Source organism: Lonchura striata, chromosome 3, assembly GCF_050655825.1.
Source record: "Lonchura striata isolate lonStrDom1 chromosome 3, ASM5065582v1, whole genome shotgun sequence".
Lineage (NCBI taxonomy): Eukaryota > Metazoa > Chordata > Aves > Passeriformes > Estrildidae > Lonchura > Lonchura striata.
The window spans coordinates 34,857,131-34,880,570 of NC_140705.1; the positions used below are offsets into that span (position 1 = coordinate 34,857,131).

Sequence of the window (23,440 nt, forward strand, 5' to 3'; positions counted from 1 at the left end):
TTTCCTTATCTTTCAAGTTTTCACTGGCTGCTCTGTGCCACATCAGCAGGCAGATTTCAGGGGGACAATATATGTAATGGGCTATCATAGAGGGAAGTGGTCAAGTGCTGTCAGATATTTCACAGAATCACAGGAAATTCTGAGTTGGAAGGGATCCACAAGGATCATCGAATGCAGCTCCTGGCCCTGCGCAGCACCATCCCCAAGAGTCACACCAGGTGCCTGAGAGCATTGTCCAAGTTCTTCTTGAACTCTGTCATGGTTGGTGCTGTGACCCCTTCCCTGGGGAACCTGTTCAGTCCCCAGGCACCCTCTGGGAGAAGCAACTTTTGCTAAAATCTAAACTAAGCCTCCCTGACACAAGTTCAGGCCATTCCCTTGGGTCCTGTCACTGGTTACCAAGGACAAGAGACCAGTGCCTGCCCCTCCTCTCCTCCTCAGGAGGAAGTTGTAACTGCAGTGAGGTCTCCTCTCAGTCTCTTGAAAGCATGAACATGTGCTGTGATGCACAGGTGGGTCCATCAGTGAAATTTCAAATGTCAGGGTCTTTATGGAAGCACCTCAATGATTCACAGGCCACATGAGCTTTCGTTTGAAAGCTCCTTATTTTTATAGTGACAAAGAAGATTCACAGTTGTGTTGGGGTAGGGCTGTTTTTAAGAGATTCACTGGAAGATTGTCAGATGATTCTTTGAAATATAATCTGAGACATGTTTCTGAGAGCAGAACTATTACACTTTTGGTACGTAGCAACCTAACATCAATTTGGTATTGTGATATAAAGACGCTTTCCTTTGGTTTCTGTTAGTTTGCCCAGGCAAAAAAAAAAAAAAATAATAAAAAAAAAAAAATAAAATTGTACTCTTTCTGTGGCCTTCAGAAGTGACCTAGTCCTTTTTCAGGATATAATAAAGGAAATAATTAAAGTCCTGGGAAAGGTTTGTTATAGAATCACTGTTTCTCTAGAGCCAGATCAAGTAATAACGTATTTTACTAGGATACAAAAGGCCTTGGTAATTTAAGAGAGGAGCAAACTTTTTTCCAATATAGTTTCAGATTATATCATCTCTCAGGAATCCTTTGTGACTGGTCTTCTATTTAAAGAGAAATAGCCCCAAACTAATAGGATACTTGACCCCCAATTATAAATTGTTCTACTGTCATAGTCAGTACTATTTTTTATTACTGGTCATGTTTTTTTAATTTCTTTTTCAAATAAATCTAGTCTTTCCACTGTTTTCACCAAACATGGGCCAAAAGAATCATTTTTTTATTCCAAATTCCGAAAACCTGATGTCTCAGTTGCTGGTTCCACAAACTCTTCCTCTATGTTATTTTTAATCTTGGGAAAAAGGATCTGTGGCAACAGCCAAATCTTCTGTTTCCTGCAGTAAGTATCCGCCCTCAGTAGATCCCTACCCCTGCAGAGAACTTTCAGTTACTTTCGTGTGTTTATAAAAAGGATTGTGGCGGATTTTTTTGTTTATTTCTGAGTGCTCTGTCAAACCTGTAAGATATGTCCTGAGGCATAGCTCTACTATTGCATGGATACATGTATTTATTTGTCTGACATTGCTGACCATATTTGTGGCAGCAAGAATAATGTCACAAGAAGTTTGTGAGTGGTCTTTGACTGAGACCACTCATCCCCTGTAGCTCCCTCCCAGTCTCCCAGAAAGTTACACACACTTTCCATACAGCAACACAGATGCAGGTCTCAAAATAGTATTTTGGGGAGGGGCTTGCCTTAAATGTAGTGATTTTTCCTAGCTCTTTGGCTTCTTTCTTGCAGCAATAACAATTCAAACCATCTGTTTGTTAGATTTCTGATCTGATTATGATATTAAAGTTGTAATCATGATGTGCACCTAAACCTGACACAGCAGCACAGTCTAAATACCAGCTAGACCAGCTTCAGCTGCTAATAGGATTAGTTCAGTGCAGCACAATATTAATATCACCATTATTGCTTGTGGTTCAGGTATTATTCTATGTAATTCCCTTATTCAACAGCATAATTATGTGTCCTGCATCATGGACCAGCTGCTTCTGTTTCTGCAATACCCAGAAAATGTCAAGGAATTTCTAAATGTAGAAGATAGGCACAGACTTTTTCTCCAAATATTTTATGTTGTGAAATAATAATATGTGCTTAATTTTACCTATGGTTGCCCTCTTCACCACCAAAATAAGAGATGTATGTTTCTGTCCTCAGGTCTAAACAGAGGGCTGAACCAAGTCCTGTCCCCAGGCAGCTGGGGAAATGCTCATTTTGAGAAAAACACATATTGGGCCTCCTCAGGAAATGTCAGAGAGTATATCCCGTGTCCTGTAAACCAATTCTGAACCTGCACATCACCAAGTAAAGCAGCTCAGAGCATGCTGCCTTTCAAGGGCAAAAATCATAGATTCTTATATTTAATTGCCTTTCTATGTATACTCAAATTTGACTATTTTAACCCCATCTTCCCACTTCAACCCATTTAAGCTACTTTGGAGATTGATTTTTAGGGATTAATTTACTAGAGCCTCTGCCGTATTACCAAAATACAAGGTGGCATTTCACACTCCCTACAAAGGGAATTGGCAGGCCTGTCAAGGATTTTTTTCTGGTGGGCTAAAAATATTGTGATCTGAGAATTAGTCAGCAGAGGCTATTATATACCAATAGTTTGATTTTTTATTTTTAATTGTATTGGTTTAAGTGGTAGCAAAGGAGACTCACAGCTATGCAAGAATAGGTGCTAAATCTACTTTGCCTACAGAGAATTTATTTTGATTTGGAAAGACCCAGTTGAATTTTGAAATTACTTTACAAGTTCACAGGCTGCATTTGTTAGTCTAATGTCTGCAGTGCTTTGCAGAGAAGTCTGCTTTTTGTGTCATTTTCCTGCAATTGCAATCTCATCTCCTGTGGCACCACTAATGCACTTATTAGCTATAACAAGTAAAGTAGTAGCTGCAGCTGCACCTCATCCCCATTGTACTTCATAATGGCTCACTTTACCTAGAGGAACCCTCCAAAGGTTTCACATGAAAATATTTGGGTAAAATGTTTCAAAAAAAAAAAAAAAAAAAAAAAAAAGAAGCCTGTTTAAATCAGCCTTTTATTGTTGTACCATGTCCAAAACTGAGAATAGCCATTAGCTGGCCTGTCAGTCTTTGTTTTGTTTGGCCTGGGTTGTTCTGGACAGTCTGTAGTGCTCCTCTGATATTTTTGCATGTTGGGATCTTTGATTATACCTTTGTCTTGTCCACAGAAATTATCTGAGGTGAGGTATTCTAAACTGCTGTTAAGACTGCATATTCACATTCACATTCATATTCATATTCATATTCATATTCATATTCATATTCATAGAGCTGTGCAGATTTAAATTAACTTATCAACACCTATATCAGCTGGGAAAAGATCCTTTTATTACCATCAACATCTCAGTGGTGGCAGAAGTGAAGTCAGAGATGCTAAGACCTGTATTTCTAACACATCTGTCTGAAGTTGCAGAACAAGACACGCCACCAGAATTGTTAACAACCTTATATGTAAATGGCAAAATAGTCAGTGTTGCCATTATGTATCTCCCCTAATTTCAACAAGCATTTGGATAGTGTGTGTGAGACAAAGGACTCTCTCTGCATCTGGCATTTGTTATATGTAATAAAAATATTTTTTGCAAGGGTCTATTAGAAATGATCAAGAAATGTCCCAAATCTCTTTCTAAATAAAAAAAATAAAATCATAGTATTCAAACTTTTTAAAGAAACAAAAATGTTTCCAAAAAGTGTTTTCAAGAAAATTTTTATTCTCTGGGATAGAATTACTCTGTGAGAAAACCACCTTTATAAAGCCAAGATCCCCCATCTCACCTTGGATGGGGAAATGTCAGGTCAAGTTCCTCATCTGAACCATTGCCCTATCCTACTAGACTACTAAGCTTCTTTTTAATATGCATATTGTTTTATTTTCTCCTCTCTCCCTTGAAAAATAAAAAAAAAAAAAGAAGGAAGAAATATCTCATATTCTTTCTACACTGAAATGAAAACAAATTTTGAAACCGCAACATTTTTCACAAAACAGAATTCTTGTTTTCTGGCCAGCCCTATTACTTATTATTATTGACCTTTCAGAGACTCCAGTTTGAAATGTTCAGCTAAGTTTCAGAGGGAATCAGTGCCAGAGCTGCAGTCAGCTCTTCAAAATCCCCAACTGCCCATTCTGCTAGCTCTCTCACACCAAAGATGCCTCCGCTCCCCAGAAACAGCCCAGGAAGAAAAACCACTAATGATCTTCACTCTTGCAAAGAAAACCATCTGAGTTTTGCATTTGGGCAGCAAGAACGTCTTCTGTCCTTTCCCATAATAACCTGTTCAGATATTTTTTAAACAGCTGTAGCCGATGCCGTCCTCAATAAAGCAAATGAAAGAGAGGAAAAACGTGCCACGGCACATTTTACAGTCAGACACCTAGAAGAGAAGCTGGTTCAGGCCTCAGGGGACACAGCATCAGTGCTTTGCTGCCTGAAACTCCCACTCTGACTAGAGTTGGAAAGTGTCATGTTTTTTACACCTTTCTCTCAGAAGTGCTCCCCTGAGGCAGATGCTGCTGTGTTTAACATTAGGGGAACTCAGGATGAGCATGACATCTTTGTGATGTCATTTCTCCTGTCCCTGGGGCACCTGGAAGCAAAATTTCCACACGCACTGCAGTGCCCACGAGCACCTTCCTGGGCACATTCTAAGGCAGTGACGCTTTTAAAGCCGGTCTCTCATCCTCTCACATCCGCAAGGTTCCATGAACAACTGAGCCAGATTTACACTTCCCATTTTATTAGCACATCAGGTTGGGACATCCCCTCTAGCAGAGATGTATGGAATGTGACTGTGTTACTTGGCAAAAGAAAATTTCTCTGAGAAGCTAAAGATCTGAGGGTTTTTACAGAAAGCACTTTTTCCCCCCTGAAGAAAGGTCAGAATTGAAGTTTTTGGAACAGTTTAACATGTTTCCCAGATCTGTCTGACATACAGTCCTGTTCCCGTCTTGCTAACCACTAGTCCTCCTCCACCTCATCCTTTGTTGGAAGCTTAAGAACATCTTGTGCATGGACACATAGCTAGAAAGATGCTGAAGCCTTCAAAATAGTCTGTTGACTTGGAAAGGAATAGGGCAGGCAGCACTTTTTTCCTTGGATCCTCTCCATAACGAGCATTTGATTAAAATGTTCTTGGCACCTCCCTTTTATTCCATCCAGCAAATAAAGTCTCTTTGAAAAAGCGTCATTTTCCTGTATCAAAACTCAGCATCTTTTAGAGAAAACTTTATTTGTTCCAGCAAAATGGGTCAGAATAATGAAGCACACTAAGGATTGAGTGAACAGTGAAACTAGGGGTCATGCCCATTCCTGATGCAATGCAATTACCTGTGCCAATGGTCAGGGGCTGAATTCAACCTCTTAAAACATATATGACTAGATCACTCTTGGGCAAGAGCCCAGGAAATTTCTGCCCTGCCAACTGAAAGCAAAATCGGAGCATGATTCTTACTGCATATACTAAGCATCCAGAGAAAAATACTTGGGGCACAGAAAGATAGACCTGGTGGGTTTTTTAAAACTTTTAAGGGAAGTATTTTGTGAACAACAACAACAACCAACCTGCCTGCAGACAGTCAAGGAAACTGAATCCTGGACATTCAGAACCAAATACAGATCTCATGTACATGGCCAGAACTCCACTGGTGTCCATCTTTTACCTTGAGTCTGACTGTGTCTCTGTAGCATCCTTGTCTGTAAATGTGGGGCTCAAGACCTGGATGGTTTTAAGTCATCTGCCACTTCTGCAAATTATATAGTTTCATAGGAGAAAGCCACTTTCTAATAGAGTGGCTTTCATATCAAAGGATTACTTCTGCTGTGTCATGCTTTTTAGTCAACTCAGAGAAGACATTACATGTCTGGCTTACATTTGGCATGTCCTCCTTGCAAAAGAAAGGTAATTCCCTGTGACTCACCATAGCTGTTTAGAAAAGACAAAACATTTCAGTGAGCAATAGTCTGTTAAAAAGACCAATCCTCTGGAGAATAGCTTTTCCATAAAGAGAAGGTGGCCACTGGAGAGGAAAAGTAGGAGAAGAGGTGCAGAGCGCTGTCAAATGTTGAAACCACATTCTGGTTATAAATCACAGAGATATCCTTGGCTGTGATGAGGCTTGGACTCAGAACAATTCCCAACAAGGGGTTCTTGATGCATGTTATTTCAGGATCTTATCTTGATGAATGGATGATGGCACTTCAGTGGATATTGCATTAGCCATTCTGCACTTTTACTGCTAATTGGCTGTAGGGTGAAGACAAATTGTCTCCTTTCCCCTCTGAACAGTGTCAAGATTAAACAGTGAAAGGACATGGAAAGAATAATTGCTTAAGGCTCTGGCGTGATGTTTTCTCCTGTACAAACATACAATTAGGCTGTCTTAACCTCCCAATGTAGCAATAAACACCACTTCACAAACTAATTTACAGGCAAAAGTCAGAGACAGGGCTGGAGCTGTGCTCTGCAAAGCAAGAGCCCTGTCATTCAGCCAAAGGGGCAGTTCCACTAATTTAAGCCAGCAAAAATCTTCGTATGCTTTCCTCCAACTCAAATGAGACTGAAATAAAGTCTATACATTTGAATAATTGAGCAAACTAGCTAATAAAATCTGCTTTTCTGACTGGTCATAAAAAAAGAATGTTATTGCTCATACTCAAGAAACTACTCAGAACAGGGAAGCAAGGGGAGCAAGGTCTTAATAATATTGACTTTTCTAACACTGGCATTTTTCTGCCTCTATCACTACCTGTCAGTAGTCACACATATGGACAGGAACTGCCAGCACACATTTCTTCAGCTAGGCTGATGGCAGACCTAGGCTTGCATGAGAGACACAGCACTTTTCATGCACCCCACACTGTTCTACTCTCACTGAGGGGTCACTCAAACCACATTCAGTGCTCTGTTTGCAAAGACAGGACCAGCTTTTATTTCCTAAGTGCAAAGAGCAGTACAAACTGTGAAATAGGAATGGACAAACCGTGGCATGGGTTCAGAAGGAAAGCTACCCCAGGTATTCTCTGGACTGGATGGGGTCCCACATCCATCCCTGTGTCACACTGGGCACCTCTTGCAGCCACAGGCACTGCCTTGACTGTATGGCCACTGAGCCACATACAACTGGACAAAATTCTAAAGAGTTCTTACAAGGCTCCTGGACCCTAAAACTTTCTGCTCCATTTTTCCTGACTTAGGTGAAAAGAGCCCCAAAGCCACCACAGCCTGAGGGAGCTGCTCCAGTCTCTTGTATAAACCTGGTGTTAAGACACAGGCATTGCCTAAAACCCAAATCATGTTGTTTTCCCAGTGAAATCAGATTGAAAGAGCAAAGTTAGATTATCTAGCCAGTGTTAGGAATGTACTTTATTTGGCAATGCTAGATCAAACCTGTTCTAGACCAAGAAATCCACCATGTAAACTTTGAAAATGTAAATAATCCCAGTTGTTACCTGTGGGCCCTGTGGCAGAGATTCTCTGTGAACCTGACTGGAATCACAGAGTCACTGGTTACTCTGGAAGGAATCCAGTGCATCCAGTCCTTTGGATTGTGTGTCCTAGTTTCAGGTTTCAGTTCCTGTCTCAGGTATCAGATGGAGCTCCCCTCGTCTCCACTGCATCTCTGTGCTTGGACTCCACCAAGACCCCAGGTGGAGCTGAGGCTCTTCTCCAATCACTTCTGGATCACAACAGGCTTCTGGGATAGTCTGTATGGGGAGATGAGCATTCCATTGCCAGAACTAGTATTTCTGGCCACTAACATTCATTTCTCTGGGAGCCTTCAGCCTAAGGGGGGAAGAACTTAAGGAATTTAGTTTCCTGGGAAGCTGGAAAAGTGGATGGAATAAACTCTTCAGGTCTTAGGTTCTCTACTTAGAAGAAACAATTCATTCACTGTATAAAGAAGCAACACAAAAATACTCCCTTCCTCAAGGGGATCCGCTCACTGGCTTAGCAATGTGAATCACGTGTTATTCACCACATTCATCACTGACTATTCACTGCAGTATCATCTCTTTTTTCATATACTCAGCCTGCACCATAGGTGTTTTCACTTTCCATGACAAGTCAGGACAATTGATAGTTTTGCCACTTGCAAAGCCATGAAGTACTGACCTTTGTCAGCTCTCTTCATGTCAGCTTCACAAAAGCTTTATTTCTTTCATTTATTTCCTCCCATAAGCTGTCAGTGTGGCTCACTGTCCATTGTCTTTTCTAATGAGTCCCCTAAGGGTAAATATGACTCCAGATGAAAATAACATTTTGCTGAGGCTCCTAAACAACCCCTTCTGTAAGGCTTTTTTCCCCCTGATTTTGTCAAAAACAGTATCACTTTCTTCAGTAAAGTATCTTGGAAAAGGAACAGCACCTCTGTATTTTCAAAGGTGAGCCAGCTCTAGCTGTGCTACTGAGAGACTACAGTCTTTCCATTATTTTGCAGCCTCCAACAGTATAAGAAAAAATAAGGTTACCAGAGGGTATGCAGCTTAATGTGTAAAAAAAACCTCTAATCAGATATCTTTATTTCCCATAAACACAGCTGCAGCTTCTCTGCCAAAAATAAAGGGTGGTTTTTCCAATAGGATTGCTAAATTCAGCATCTCACAGGGAAATTTCAATTGAAAGGAGGGTAAAAGAGCACATGATAAATGAAGGCAGATCCCAGGAGGAGTGAGGACCTATCTCTAGGTAAAGCTACCTGTGCTGCTCTGAATTGGGGTTTTACCATTGGGTAAAACAATTGGGTGAGCAGCAAAGACATAACCTAAGAACAAATTTCTTTCTAAGAATTTCTAAGAATTATAAAATTGATGCAGAGGTCTTTTTCTCTGAAATGAGTAATGGTCATAGGTGATGTTGCATCATCAAGGTGGGACAGAGCAACTTACTGGTTTTCCCTTTGAAAGACAGCTCCCATCTTCTGGAATTACTGTTTGTCATCAGCTTCCCGGGACTGCAGAGGTTCACCCATATCACACTTGTGAGGGGTTTCAAGTTTTCATCTCTACTTGTGATAATCAGATGTATATTTTCTATCTGTTCTCATAGCAAAAGCCTCCTGGTGGAGTCCATATAAAGGAGCATTTCAGCTCTGCAGGTAAGCGATGCGAGGACACAGGCAGCCAGAGAGAGCTGAGAGCTGCAAGACCTCTGGGAGGACAACCCAGTCAATCTTTTATTCCTGGTGCAGGTACTGGACATATGGTCTTTCTGAAGAATAGAACAATTTCCAAAAGGAAACCACAAAGAGACTCAGCTCCCTTGTCTGCCTCCTGCACCCATCCCACCCCACCCAAACATCAGCCATCTGAATGAAGCCATAATGCAGTTGCCTATATAAAATCATTGACTCAGAGGGTCTGCAGATTCTTGGAGGTCCTATGCTGAGCTGCTGTGGGAGATCCAGTCACTCAGCTTCCACTGTCTTCCCAAGCTTTGAATTAGGAGGAATGGCATCTTATTCTGGGAATCTGCTTTGCCTGGAAGCACGTGCCCTCAGTCCCAGCCAGGCTAGCAAGCTGTTCACAGCACACAGTTTCAAAAGCATATGGGCCAACAGGCAATGAGGCTTCTTTCCTGAGTAATAAGACTGGGTTCTCCAATATCAACATGAAGCTATTTCTGCAAATGTGTGACAACACGCCACAAACCTACAGAGAAGTCTTCCCAAGAAATGCCACCAATGCATTAGGCTGTCTGCCATGATATTCTGGGTTTATGAACAGCAGCAAGGCAGCCTGGGATCAGCTCAAGGGCTGAAGCAAGAGCTGGGGTTTTCCTGTGAGAGACATTCTTCTCCAAATTAAAACTCTGATATTTTATACTGTGGAAGTCAGTCTTGGAAAATTGAGGATTCATCAAGGTAAGGAACATTTTAATAGTTTAATTATGAGCCCTTTAATGTCTTTTCATAATCAGTTAATAAATACCTTAACAATAAAATTGAATTTAAGCTTTTAATAGGCTGTGTTGGATTGAACCTAAACAAAAGAATTAGCAGCTCCAGGCATTGTGCAATAACTTCTCACTGCTTGGTGCCAGGAGAAACAAAGCATTTCAAGTACATTTTTTTGTACCTCACTATAATAAACGCTTGTAATATTCCCCAATTTCTGGAGTGCAAGATGCAGATCTTATTTATCACAGTATGTGACACATCTGGCACATGGATCAGGAAACAACTGTTTTACTTCATTTCTGTCATCACCTTCCAACAGATTTCTTTCACATTCCAATTTGGACGAGAGAACTTGGACTTTCTCTCCATAAGTTCTCCATTAACAGTTTCACAGCAACGAGCACTATTGGTTCATTCTCCTTCCACAGCAATTAGTTACACCAAGCTGCATATTTTGACTTTTGCTACAAGCGAACATGTAAAATCGCTGCTATTTACTCCTATCTGCTCCCAGCGCCTCCGAGGCAGGCAGAGCAGAGATGTTTGCTGACTGTCAGTGCCTCTCTTCAGTGCCTCTTTCAAGTGGCATCGCAGCCTTGCCGCTTTCTGCCGCCGCCCGTCGCTGTCGGGAGCGTGTTTTATTTGCAGCAGGGCTTTGGCTGCGTCCCGGAGCGCATTTCCCGGCCGAAGGGAGCGCTCCGCGCCCCGCTCCAGCAGGGGCGGCCGTATCGAACCCGCCGAGATGGGAGCTTTGCAAGCTGCACAAACGACCGTGCACTAATAAAGCTTGAAAAGCTTGAATTACACTGAAACCCACAAAAATTTTCAAATTAAAATTCCATATTTAGAGCCCCCCTGTGGGCCGTGATTTTATTTAGTTTAATCCCCTCTTGAGGCCAATTAGGTAGACACTCTTCTGCACATGCACACTCTAGCACAAAAAAAATAAATATATAAGACTAGTTAAAAAGGAGAGGGTAGTATATCACTCATCCATTCAAAGACTGAAATTCTTTTCCCTTCTGTTGTCCCTGAAAATAGCATGGCTGTCAGAAATCAATAAAAGTACATGCAAACAGTACTCATTTTTTATTTCTAGGCTGTGCTTTAACTTTCCCTTGCTTCTTTCTGCAACATCTAGTAAATTTTCACTGTCGCATACTGTTTCACCAAATGTATAATAAATGCAAAACCTCCAGTGTTACTGGCAGAGAAGGGCTGGATTCCTTGTTTCTTAGCCTGGGAAGTAAAGAGGTGCTGTGAAAATAAATTCCTCAGGCAACTGATTGAAATTTATCATCGCTGCATAAAGTGCATGCAGAGGGTGGGATGAAGATGCACTCCGCTCTCCCTGGCTGAATCCCATTAAGTCCAATAGGTTTCTTCCAGTAGGAAGCCCAAAGAAAATCTGACTGCATATGCACAGATTGAATTCACCCATCCCCACAAATTTTTAGGGCTTTTTGTATAAACAGTTGGGAAGGATCCAGATTTCTCACTGTTACTCTTCACATCTGAAGTGCAAACTTTGTCTTCTTTGTACCAAGTGGCAGACACCACATGTCCCACGTGAGAAAGGAGTTAATAAAACGCATGCAAAAAGTATAAAAGAAGGTCAGAGGTGATGTTTAGGTAATGAGGATTTCTCCAAGTGGGGAAAACAAAAGAACGAAGTTGTTGTAACTGTTACAGCTGTCTACTGCAAGGGAAGATAACAACTTGTGCTTTCACTAACAAATTAGGTTCAGAGTCCAAAATTATAAGTTTTTTGATCTTTGTCAGATATTTAGCAACAAAAGCACCTTTCCTGGAGGTAACACTTTTGTTGAAGTGCTTACAGGAGAAGGTCTGTCCTGGCTGGATTCAACAGCCACTACAGTGTGCTCTGGATTGAGCAGCCTCATGGCATGGGTGGAGGGCTCAGGGCAGAAGCAGCATGGGGGTCTGCAGAGCATCTCCTGGCATATTTTGGGAACAAACATGAGCTATGGCAGGAGCTGCTGGTTTCCACCATTCTTCAGGGAAAGCAACCCCTGGCATGGAAAAGGAAAAGCCAGTTTGTGAAATTCAGCAGCTCAACTGAATTTTCAGGATAAGCATATTTTTGATTATCCAAGACACTGTATGGAGTCTGTGCTCAGATACAGTGGCTTAAATCTTTGAGAACAACATAATGAAAGCAAGAGTTAAGGGAATGTGCCTGAAATAAATGTGATTTTATGGCACTTGGAAAGAGATCAGGGCAAAAAGTCTATTTCGTTTTACAGGGGCTCTCAGCCTGTGCTCATTGCTACAGCGTTGGAGCAGCATTTTGCTGCTCCCACATGTTGATTATTCTCTCATCTGCCACACAGGGGCAATGCATCTGCAACAGCAGTCATGTCTGGGGAGGCTCCCACCTTGCCTTTTTAAAAAGGTTGCATAGAGCCATGGAGGGAAGCACTTCTGCCTTCACAATTGGTTTGGGATTTATGTTTTGAGAAAGTCAGGTGCAAAAAAGAAAGTTAATTAAACAACAACAACAAAACCCAACAAAATAAAAAAACCCCAAATACTAAATCAAATTCAACCTTTTCCTCTAGACCAAGGCTAAAGCTGCATGGGAGAAGCCTTATTCAATATATGCAATGGGTTAAAAAACCTCATCTCATAAAGGGAATAATCTAAAAAGAGTAAAGTTGCCATAACTTTGCAGATACTTTAAAGCATTCAACAGACATACACAGAAAATGTATATACCCATCTCTGTATCTGATCCAAAGTTTGGACAAACATGACCCTTAAACTAAGATATGGGCCAACTGAAGGAAGAAATTTTGCTGCAAAAAATGGCATTTGGGAACTCAGTCAGGAATCCATCTTTGCAGAGTGCAAGAGGGAGGAGGAGAGGGTAGAAAACATGCCCCCCACATACCTACACCTCAAATCAGAGAGAAAATAATGGACTGATCTGTCAGTCTTCTCCTTTTTCCCCACAGAGCCAGTATCTGCCTCCCATCAGACACCTCATGTTCACAGGGTTGTGTCTGGGGCAGTCCCCAAGCTCAGTTTGAGGGCTGAAAGAGGCAGATGCTGCCGTAGTGATATGAATCGACAAATGCCACTATACCTGCACCAGATTAACAGGTAGATTAGATACTTGAGAGAAATTACACATCTCCTGTCTTTGTGTATTTTCTCTATATAGGCATAAAGCACACATAATATTAGGAGCATTAAACCCATCTGGCATAACTTTATGGCAACAATGCAATTTTATTTTATTCAAAAACACAGCAGACCTCACACTGCCTGTTAGGACTGCAAGAACTCAAAGGTTGCAATTTACAGCCAAACACTGTGCTGGTGTGAAGGTCTGCCAGATGCCTGGAGTGCCTCATGGACACAGAGCTGCTGTCCCTCTTGTGCTAATGGCAAAACTGGAACATTCAACTTATTTGCCTGATGTTTTCTGAGGGGCACCTAATGTTGACTGCAAAAGCAGTCTGTAGGACAACTAACTAGAAAAGATGTTCCATCTGTAAGTTAGGGAGGTAGATATCTCATTTGTTCCACGGAGAATGCTTGCACTAAGTCTTTACCCATCCCCCTCCCGTGGAGAAATGAGCAGGAAGCTGCATGCTGAAATTCATTGAGTTTCCTCTACCCTGCATGTGTTATTCCCCTGGAGGGGAGAATGGGGCCCTTTATACCTCCATAGCTCTGGGCTCTTTGAGTAATGAAGGGAACACATTTATTGGTACAAGGTTTGGTGTTTATTGATGCTACCCATTTTTCACCAGATTTAGCACTCTGTGGGGAAGGCACATGGACTTTCCAAAACACATTTTATAATCAAGCCATTTCAAGGTTTATGTGGTATAATACATTTAACTGTTAAATTGTAAATAAAAGTCACTAGTCAATACTAAGCTTCCTTCAAGACATTATAGTCAGCTACATCTTTAATTATCTGATTTATAAGCAAGCCTGTCGCATGTGTTACGTGCACGTGTTACTTGTCTGACAGAGGCAGCATGCAAGATTATCCTTCTAGAAGAGGCTGTGGGCTTAACACGCCTCTGCTTCACTGTCCTGAAAGAGAGATGCCCTTGGCTGCAGGGTGTACTGTGTCCCCATGCCCTCCCCAGCCACTGCCCTTCTTCTTGTGACAGCACAGGCCCCGAGGAAGCCCCACAGCACAGGGGATTGACTCCAGAGAGCGGCCGGGAATACAACACAGCTCCGGATACACGGAGGAAGGGTGTTCCAGGAGGCAAAACTACATTGTGCGTGCACGAAAGCACCCCCACCCCACCCCAGACATTTCCCAGACTGGATTCCTGATATAAATCAGTGGGGAATTACCTTGCTGTGTGCAAAAACCTTGTGCTGTAGTGTAATGGAGGAGAGCCTGCTGCCCATGGCCCGGCAGGGAGCCTCCCGCACACCCAGCAGAGCTCCCGGGCTCTCCTTGAGGCCGTGCACAGGGGTCCATGAGGAGCATTAACCAGGTCCATGAGGAGTATTAAGAAGGTCCATGAGGAACATAAAGCAAGTCCATGAGGAGTATTAACCATTTCCCAAGTCCTGCATCCAGTGTTGCCAGGCAAACACTGCTAGCACAAGGAAGGCTTACAGGAGTTATTGCTCTGCCCTCAGCTGCCTCTTCCTGCCTGCTCAAAGACAGTCAAGTACTCCAGCTATTTACTTAGTGCATTATTAATTATCCAATAAAAACCAAACCCTCTAATGAAGGAATAAATTAATTAAAACATACCATCTCAGATTAAGGCTGAGAAATAGATATCCCATCAGTTTTAGCTAGTAAATCAAAAATCCCCAAAGATGATGAAATAAATCTTTTATTCCTGGCAGCACACCCAGATCAAGCACTTCTCATGGCAAGACAGAAACCCGCAGGGGAAAGCTGTCCTTTGAAGAGATTCGTTTGCTATCTGGTATTGATGTGCTACTTAATTTATTGATCCACAGAGGAATGAGTACCTGAAGGCAGTACAAACTTCATTCTGCACAGGTTCTTTTGAATAAAAGGGTTTTAGCTCCTCTTCTTTCTTGGAACTATTTTTGAAAATGGGCATCCCTGTCATGTTCTCACTGTACTGTCATGGTATAAAAAATTCCAGGTCAGTTTAAACCTGACAGCTTGTTAATAGGTTTGCACAATAGACCTTACTCTGCAGCCTATTCCTGTTGTTCACTTGGTAAGTACAAAATCTGCAGATGTTCATTTAAAGAAATAAATTAAATAACTTGCTTGTAAACATGGTCTGTAGTCCTTATTATTACTTTAAAAATCCAAAACCCAATCAATTTAATGGAAAGGTGTTAAGGGGACAACCCTTAAAAAACATAGAGAATAGGTTAATATTGTCCCTTTTTTTTTTACCACTTTAGTGTTTTAGTGTTGTTCAGAGATTACAAATCCATGCCTGTGAAGAAGCTTAGACCACAGTACAAAGGATCCTGCAAAATGAGGAAAAGCATCCTGTAAAACAGTCGAAGTGTGAGGATAGATATTTCCACTAAGGTTGTACCCTCTACAACATTGATAGAAAGTTTAGTCTCATGCTGTTACTTGGGGTATTATGTTTTCTCCAAACCACACAAACAATATTGACATCTCTCCTTTTCTCATCTGTGAGCAAGGGCAACAATTAGAGTTGTCTCCCTCAGGACAGATTAACCCCTCAGTAAGAAGAAAACATGAAAGATGCTCATTCTTTTCCCATTGCAGGAACCAGATGTAGGTAAGATTGAGGGATACATCCTTTATCATATCTTCTTACCCTTCAGCCAGGTAAAAGGGACTAGACTCCAGCTTGGTTTGAAAATCATACCACAGCAGAAGTCTGGCTATCACCTGAGCAGGATCTCTTAATTTGCAAGATCACAGCAGGGAACTCACCCTCGCAGAAGTTGTGGAGCTTGCAAAGGCAAAGATCACTGCAGTTTTCATTTTTCCACGTGCTCAGTGACCATGGAAGTGTCATTGAGGCCATCTACCCTCAAAACAATGCTGCTGTAGAAAAGCAACCTGTAAACAGTATATTGCATTTCTTGCAAACTACAATTCAACAAACAGAGGATGCAATTCAATACTGAACTCAGCAGCAGATGGACAGCCAAAAACATAGATACTGTAATATAACTCTTTGTATTGTTGACATCACAAAAACATGCATTGATCTTGTACAATTTGGTACCCTTAAATATTCAGGATGTCAGTAAACTTGGGTACTGGGTAGAGGGCATCATTCCTATTCCTGCATGCCTGAAATTTTTGGATGGTGAGGACTCAGAGAGCAGGAAACCAAGGAGAAATCTCACAAACATATGAATTAATGGCTCCCATTTGCCTCTTTTCTGCCAGCAGGATATTAAACCTCTGAACATAAACAAAATATCTAAGATTTTTTATAATTGTCCACCCTCCTCTTGGTCTCCAACAATCACTATTAATTGAAAGTACGACATGTGTTTGCATTAAAGTCTATCAGGAAATAGTATGATCTCCGCCCATCTTCACTGGGATTTCATGACTATTTATCGCCATGATTCTGCTCCCATTTCAGTGAGAAGTAGTTTTTCATTTGCTTGAGCAAGGACAATGTTAGGTCTATACTGAGAGTTTTAAGGGAGAAAAAAATAGCTGATTACAACAGGATCCAGAAAATAATAGTATCACTTTCTTATATCCAGAGAAGTAAAGCAAATATAAAGCAAGCAACAAAAAACTAACAAAAAAAGGGGAGTTCATTCTGAGTTCAGTTCATTAAGAGTTGCAGTTTGATACTGTTTTCCCCTGAGTTCAATAAAGGCAAACTCACAGAAAAAAAGAACATAGCTGTCTTTTTCCAAAAGACATTAATGGAGAGAGGTAATAATGAAATCTGACTTTATCTAATCAGTGAATAAATAGCCCAGCAATACAACTTCATCTCCCTAAGTTGTCAAGCTGCTGACAATCATAATGTTACATGTAAAACTTCACGATGCTGCAGTGATAAAAGCCACCTTTAAATTAGCAGGTTATCAAGGGCAAGGGATTATTTTCACACACACACTTAGTACACCAAAGAGCGGTTGCTGTCTGAGATCAAATTTCCTACATGGAAATTCCTACATGGAAGAAGAGGCTCAGAGTTCCTGCTGTACTCCATGGAGATCCCAGTGCAGCTGGAGAAACCCCAGCAGTGATTAATCTCATCCTTATCTTGGCACTGAAAGATGAGTCCCATTGTCTAACATAGCTGTCTAGTGTCACTTGAGACACTGCATGGTATCCAAGACACCCCCCGGGGCTGGCAGATGTGACATGGGACCCTGGGAATAACCATGTCTGTCTTAAGCAGAATCTGAAAGCTGACAGGATATCTGTGGGCATTTCAAACACCACTAAGTGCCTCAACTTCACCAACATACCCCTTTACTGGCCCCCATAAGAACACCTAACTGCAAATGAACAAGTTAAGCTGCCTTATTCTTGAACTTTTTTTCCACCAAAATTAGATGGAATTACTACAGGTCAAAAAGTAAATAACCCTAGCAAATAACTAGAATTATTAGGGTTATTAATAACTAAGCAACCCTGTTTTTGAATGTATAATAATTGGTCCTTCCCTTCATTAGGCTACAGGTAAACAAGTAAAACAACCCAGCTGCTATAGTATTTGCAGACACCTTGGTGAGTATCTTGTCCCAGTCACAAAAAAGCCTCAACCTAGCTCTTCACAATCTGTACTAAATGCTTATTATTTAGGCAGTAAAAATAAATTGATACAACAGGAAAAAAGAATTATATAGCTGAAAAAAACCCTTCCAATTTCAGCAAAATCTTTGATGCTCTCTACTTCTATCAGCAATCTGACTCCACCTTATGCCTCTGACCACACATTCTTGACCTCAGTGAAAAGAGCAGGATGTCTCAGTTCAGTTTCCAAAAGATTAATTTAAACATAATCTACAGGCACTTCTAGTGGCAGATGCCAAATACAATTTGAGTTTATTTGGGAATTTGGGAAATTTACTCTTGCCTCTACCACCACTGTTCCCTTCAAACCAAATTGGAAGTAGATTGCAGAGATACTTCTGCCATTTCTGGTCCACGCACAAATGAAGGACTAGCACTTCTCATCATAGCGTAACACTGAAGAATATGTTGAATTTAAGGATAAAAGCTGTTTGGGTTTGAAAGGCTTTGAAAGATAACATTGTAAATAGTGCTGCAAATAGTCAACAGAACCCACCTTTGGCACACTAAGCCCTTGAGTGGGCAAGTGGTTGGAGGATGGAATGTGTTTCTGAGAGGTGCCACACAGGCTTCATCTGACATGCTCAATTCCAAGCTGAGCCTTGCTCAAGGTTTTGGCCTTGCTCAAAGACTTAGGGATCCTTTTTGTATTTCATATTCATGTACATATGCAAGAGCCTGACACAATACTGAAACATGAGGTTTTATTTCAGTTGCAAGGCTATCTCAAGGAATAAAATGAGGATTACTAGACCAAAGTTGTCAATATGTTTGAAAAACAGACACCCACACTTTGAGAAAATACATGTCTGACATAAAGAGTTCATCTAAAATATGCCATGAGCCAGTACTCAAGGACAATTAACAAAAGATGCATGATTTCTTTCCTAGAAATGGAAAGTTACCTTAACAGAAATCTCAACATGCATGAAAAAATTTTGTCAATATGGTAGGCATATATTGCATTGCAGAAGACAAAGACTATCTGCAAAGTAAACCTTTTCACCTTTAAATTTAACCACTAGCCTAAGGAATCCATGCAGAATCAGATGTAAATTTTGTGGTGGTATTGATGGTATGAATGAAATATGTTCACAAGTGATATCTTGGAAATACATGAACTAAAATGTAATATATTATGGAGAATAAAGTCTTTTGCACTTTAACAGCCTGACTCAAGCCCTGAAGACAAAAGAAATAATTTGCTTGTGTGAATGCTGGACCAGATTGATACAGAGAAAATAACAGACCATATGTTTCTGATTCCACTGGTCTTTGGGTGGTGAAGAACAGACACTTCTTTGACTAAGGAAGTACTAGGGCTCTCAAAGACAGCAATTCCTGATTTACTCCATTCTGAGATGTGAGTATTACCTGCTCTTGAGTGCATGCTTTCTTAACTCCTTAACACATGGCAATAAGTAAATCCTGCAGAAAAGCTGCTGAACTTGCACATGCAGTAACTTCTAAAGTAAACTCCATGGCTGCCAAAAAGTGTATAAGAAGTCAGAAATAACTTACAATATGGCAGGTGTTACAGTGGCATATCTTTGGTACATTATAAAACACAGTCTGAAGTGGTTCCAGGATCTAAGAGTTACTATGATAGAGACTGTGTGGTTGCTGTTTAGATTAAATTTCTCCTACCAAGTCTTCAAACCAATTTTTCCCCCTTATTTGCTCCATTCACCACATTTAGGTGCCACCATCTTGGATTTCCTTCTCAGTAAAGGAAATCCCCACTTCTCAGCACGAAATCTGAAAAACTTTCAGTATTAGAAGGAGCTGCTGAGCACAGCCAGGTAACCTAAGCTGCATGGAAATATGAACCATTCACAACCTTCAAGCCCTTCACAGTGGGCCAAGCTCAGGACTTAAGCCAGCACCATTAATACCTTAAGCAGCAGACAGCACCAGTTAGTGGGGAAGTACGAAGTCAAGGAAGTGGGGAGCATTGCCAAAGCACCAAAGAATTTGTGTGCATTAAAATACCACTCTTGGAAAAGTTCTGCACATGCTGATACATTTCCATGACAATGTTGATCCAGAAGATGCTGACTTTATCCTGTGAACAGGATGCTGTCTCCCAGTTAACCAGACCTGTCTTCAGTAGGATGTTGGCCCCTGACTAATGAACCTTGTTTCCCAGCCCACTGCAGCACCACTCCTGCACAGCAGCACAGACTCCACAAGCTGGCATGCCTCGGTACCTGTAGAAAGCACATCTCTAGGTAGGACATATGTTCTGCAATCCCAAAAGTCCAGGTTTTGAGGGAACTCTTGAGTCAATTGAGAAGGACTTCAAAGCTCTAAGAATCTGACTTTTTGGCCCTTTTGAAAAATCTCACACTAGATCTTACAAAACTGGCAGTATTCACGAGAGTATAAATAAGACTTCAAAAATAATTCCTCCAAGAAATAAACCCCAACCTTTCATCAAGCCAAGGCTCCATCCTGCAAAGAAGCCAGGACCACTTTTCCTCATCTCTAATGTAAAATAAGAAGATATTTGGAAAGAGCTGCAGGCAGGATTTCGCTTCACAGGAGGAAATCCAAGATGGTGGCTGCAAACTGACACATTCCTGCTTGTGCTGTATAATTTCTGCTGAACCAAATGAGCCTGTTTAACGAGCCTGGCATCAACATAAAGTGGCCTCTTGCACCTAGATGGCCTCATGTTTTTTGGATCAGTAGCACAAGTATCATGAGAAACACTCTTCAGTTTCCCTAGAAGGTAGTAAAAATATGAACTGATAAAGCAAAAGTTTTCTTCTTAAAAATGGAGCTAGTCTCCAGTTTATAGAAATGGTTTTTTTCCACTTGTTGATAGCAAAACTGTAGCCTTTACTCAGATCTGTAGGTTTGTTGCTTTGGTTTGTTTTATTTCTCAAGGAAGCAGAACTCTTTCCCCTCCCATCACACACCTAAATGAATGCAAAGTGGTTACTCCACAGGGCTTGTTTGGGGAGGAAAGCTGTTTTTTTATTAAAGCCCTGAGGTTGTCATTCCTTCTGTGGTCATTTCTTTAGAAGGTCATTCCTTCCTTTTTCCTTCTCCTTGTTGGAGATAATTCCTTACTGGCACGTTTCTTCTGTCAGAGATCTGGTCTGTTTGGTCTCTTCTCACACTTTTTTCACATTGCATTGCAGCACATCACATAACAGCTGAACCACAGAGCAGAGACACAACTAGCACTGGAGCGTGTCTCCCTTCTCATCCAGCATTTCAGCTTCATTTGGCTTGTGATCAATATCCATTGACTCCCTAACAGAGAGATGGACTCTTGTATACTCCTTCTGCCCTACCCCCCATTTTTAAATCCTCCACTCTGCCAAAAAAAACCCCAAACTTTGAAAGGTATTTGGAAGCTTTTTGATTTCAACATTTTTAAAGGTGTTGGGCTGGGACTTTCCCCAAAAACAGCAATAGTTAGGTTAGCTAGCTATCATGTTTTAAATGTTTGTTATATTTTTAAGAGGTTTTTTCCTTTCTTCTGAAATGTGCCAGAAATATGGAGTTTCTGTTCTAATCAGTGGTTCCCCTCACCATTATTGTCCTTTTTTCAGTAGGAATAGCGATTTAGGAAGACAGGAAAGAGTAGTAAGCACAAATCAGGGAAATTTCCTTGTTCTTCCCTTAAAAAAAATAGTCTCATTTGTTTCAGGCTTTCTGTAATGAATAGCTGAGCTAAGTCCCATTCCAGGAGGGCAACAGATATATCTCAAAGTGTGACGATCTGTTCAACCTAGTGGGACTTTTTCTTTTAGTTAGACACTAAAAGGCAAGTGTATGCTCTGCTCCTGCAAGCAGCTGTGTGCAAGTGGCAATGCACTGAACTCACTCAGGACAGCTTGAACTGCAAAGCATACCGTAAATCAAGTTGGGAGTATAAACACTTTTTTTTAAAAAAATCCTTTTAATTGTCACTCATCCTGGGAAATTTTTAACCTTAGTGAGCTTCACAAATCAAATCAGGCAAGTAGGATGCTGTTTATTTTTCAGCTCAAGTGATGAAGGGTGGAGAAAGGATTTGTCATCACACTAGGTTCAGGAAGGGCTTTGGGTCCCAAACACTGTAGTCAGTGGAGAGAGATGGCAACTCCCATCTCAAATTGCTGGTATGTGAAAGCACCCTTTGGAAAAGCTCTTTTCTCTCTCCATGACTTTGGAAAGAACCTGGGTGATGAAGATGGATATAGATAGACAACAGCTGTAGGAAAGAAAAAGCCTCTCTCTTTTTTTTTTTTTTTAAATCCATCATTGTTGTACAGAGGAAAAAGTTCACACACACATATACCCACTGTGCAGATATGCACAGTCTTCACTGAACAGAGAACAATAATTATATCCCATGAAACACAAAAGACCTCTGTGAGACCTAGACCAGTACTTAAATGTGCTACAAGTGCATAAATAGTTATATATTTTATACAGGAAATATATAAATGCTTGCACAGCATCAGGTACATAACTCAGCTTTGCATTCATGCTACCACAGTGTTTTTAGAGTAAACCTGTGTCCTTGCACACCAGCCACATGCGTGTCAGGAAAATTGTGACTGGGTTTAGTTTGGTGCAACTTGCAACTTGCAACTTGCACTGTTTAGGGAACTATTTTAGGAGGAAGAGAGCCTTATATTCCAGGCTAAGGCTGGGATAATGTGTCATCTGACTTGGCAGCTCTGGGGTATTAACTGGCATCGTATATCAGGTTAAGTTAATAATCCACCACTTGGTTCTGCTTGAGCAGATCTGTGTGCACAAACTAGGGATCAGTTGACAAACCTGGAGTCTCAGAGGAAAAGGATTAGCTGCTCTGTGATCAGCAGGATGGCACTTGCACCACAAGATGTTCAGACCTAATGCCCGGATCTGCTGTGAATCAGAAGCTACATCTGGAAAACAGCAGTGTAAGTCCAACTCTCCAGGGATGCTCATGGCAACAAAAGCAGTCTTGGATGACAAAATGACAGATACTGGCAACTTGGATGAGATATTACCAGAATGGGAGAAAAACTTAAACGATATAAAAATACCTGCTTTTTTTACCAAGATGCTCCAAGAGACTGGGAAGACTTTCCCTCACTCCAAACAAGTTGGGAATTACCTAGTAGGCAAAATGATCAACAAGGGCTCCTTTGCCAAGGTGATGGAGGGACTGCACATCCCCACAGGGGAGAAGGTAAGCTTGTAAGAAGAGGGTGGCATGCACTAGGAATTGCAAGTAACCTCACACTAACTTACGGCAGAAAAATTCAGACTGTTTAATCTGAAAACCACAATCTACTCAGTGAATTATCCTCTGAACCTTATCCTCATAAATTAAACTCATAAATTCAGTTTATTGTGTATAATCAATCACATGTGTGAATATGTACTGAGTGCAACTATTTTCACAATTTATAAAATATAGACAACAAAGATATCCTCCTGCTGAAAGAGAAAAGGATGCTGGCATAAAGGCAATTTCAGATCTGCTTTGCCTAATACTCATTGAGCAATTAGTGCCATGAGTCTGATCTTTAAAGTTATGGACAACACTGCCAACCCTTCCAACAGCAAATATTTATATGGCAGGACATGGATGGCATCAGTTATCTCCAGATATCTTAGTTGGGCTAAAATAACACACCACTAGACACAAGTGTGGAAAGGTGGTTTACTCGCAAGTGACTTCATGACTTTAACTTTTCTTTTGGCTT

The 23,440-nt window shown here is 41.0% G+C and overlaps 1 protein-coding gene across 1 annotated transcript in view; it reads left to right on the forward strand.

Annotated features, from left to right (window-relative positions):
• Positions 1-1,631: 1,631 nt before the first annotated feature.
• The window catches only part of LOC110479199 (hormonally up-regulated neu tumor-associated kinase homolog A-like), a 35,233-nt gene continuing 13,424 nt past the window's right edge, over positions 1,632-23,440 (forward strand). The window contains exon 1 of the mRNA XM_085574797.1: positions 1,632-22,920. Coding sequence (XP_085430923.1) covers positions 22,588-22,920 — 333 coding nt within the window. The 5' untranslated portion in view covers positions 1,632-22,587. The remainder of the gene's footprint in view (positions 22,921-23,440) is intronic.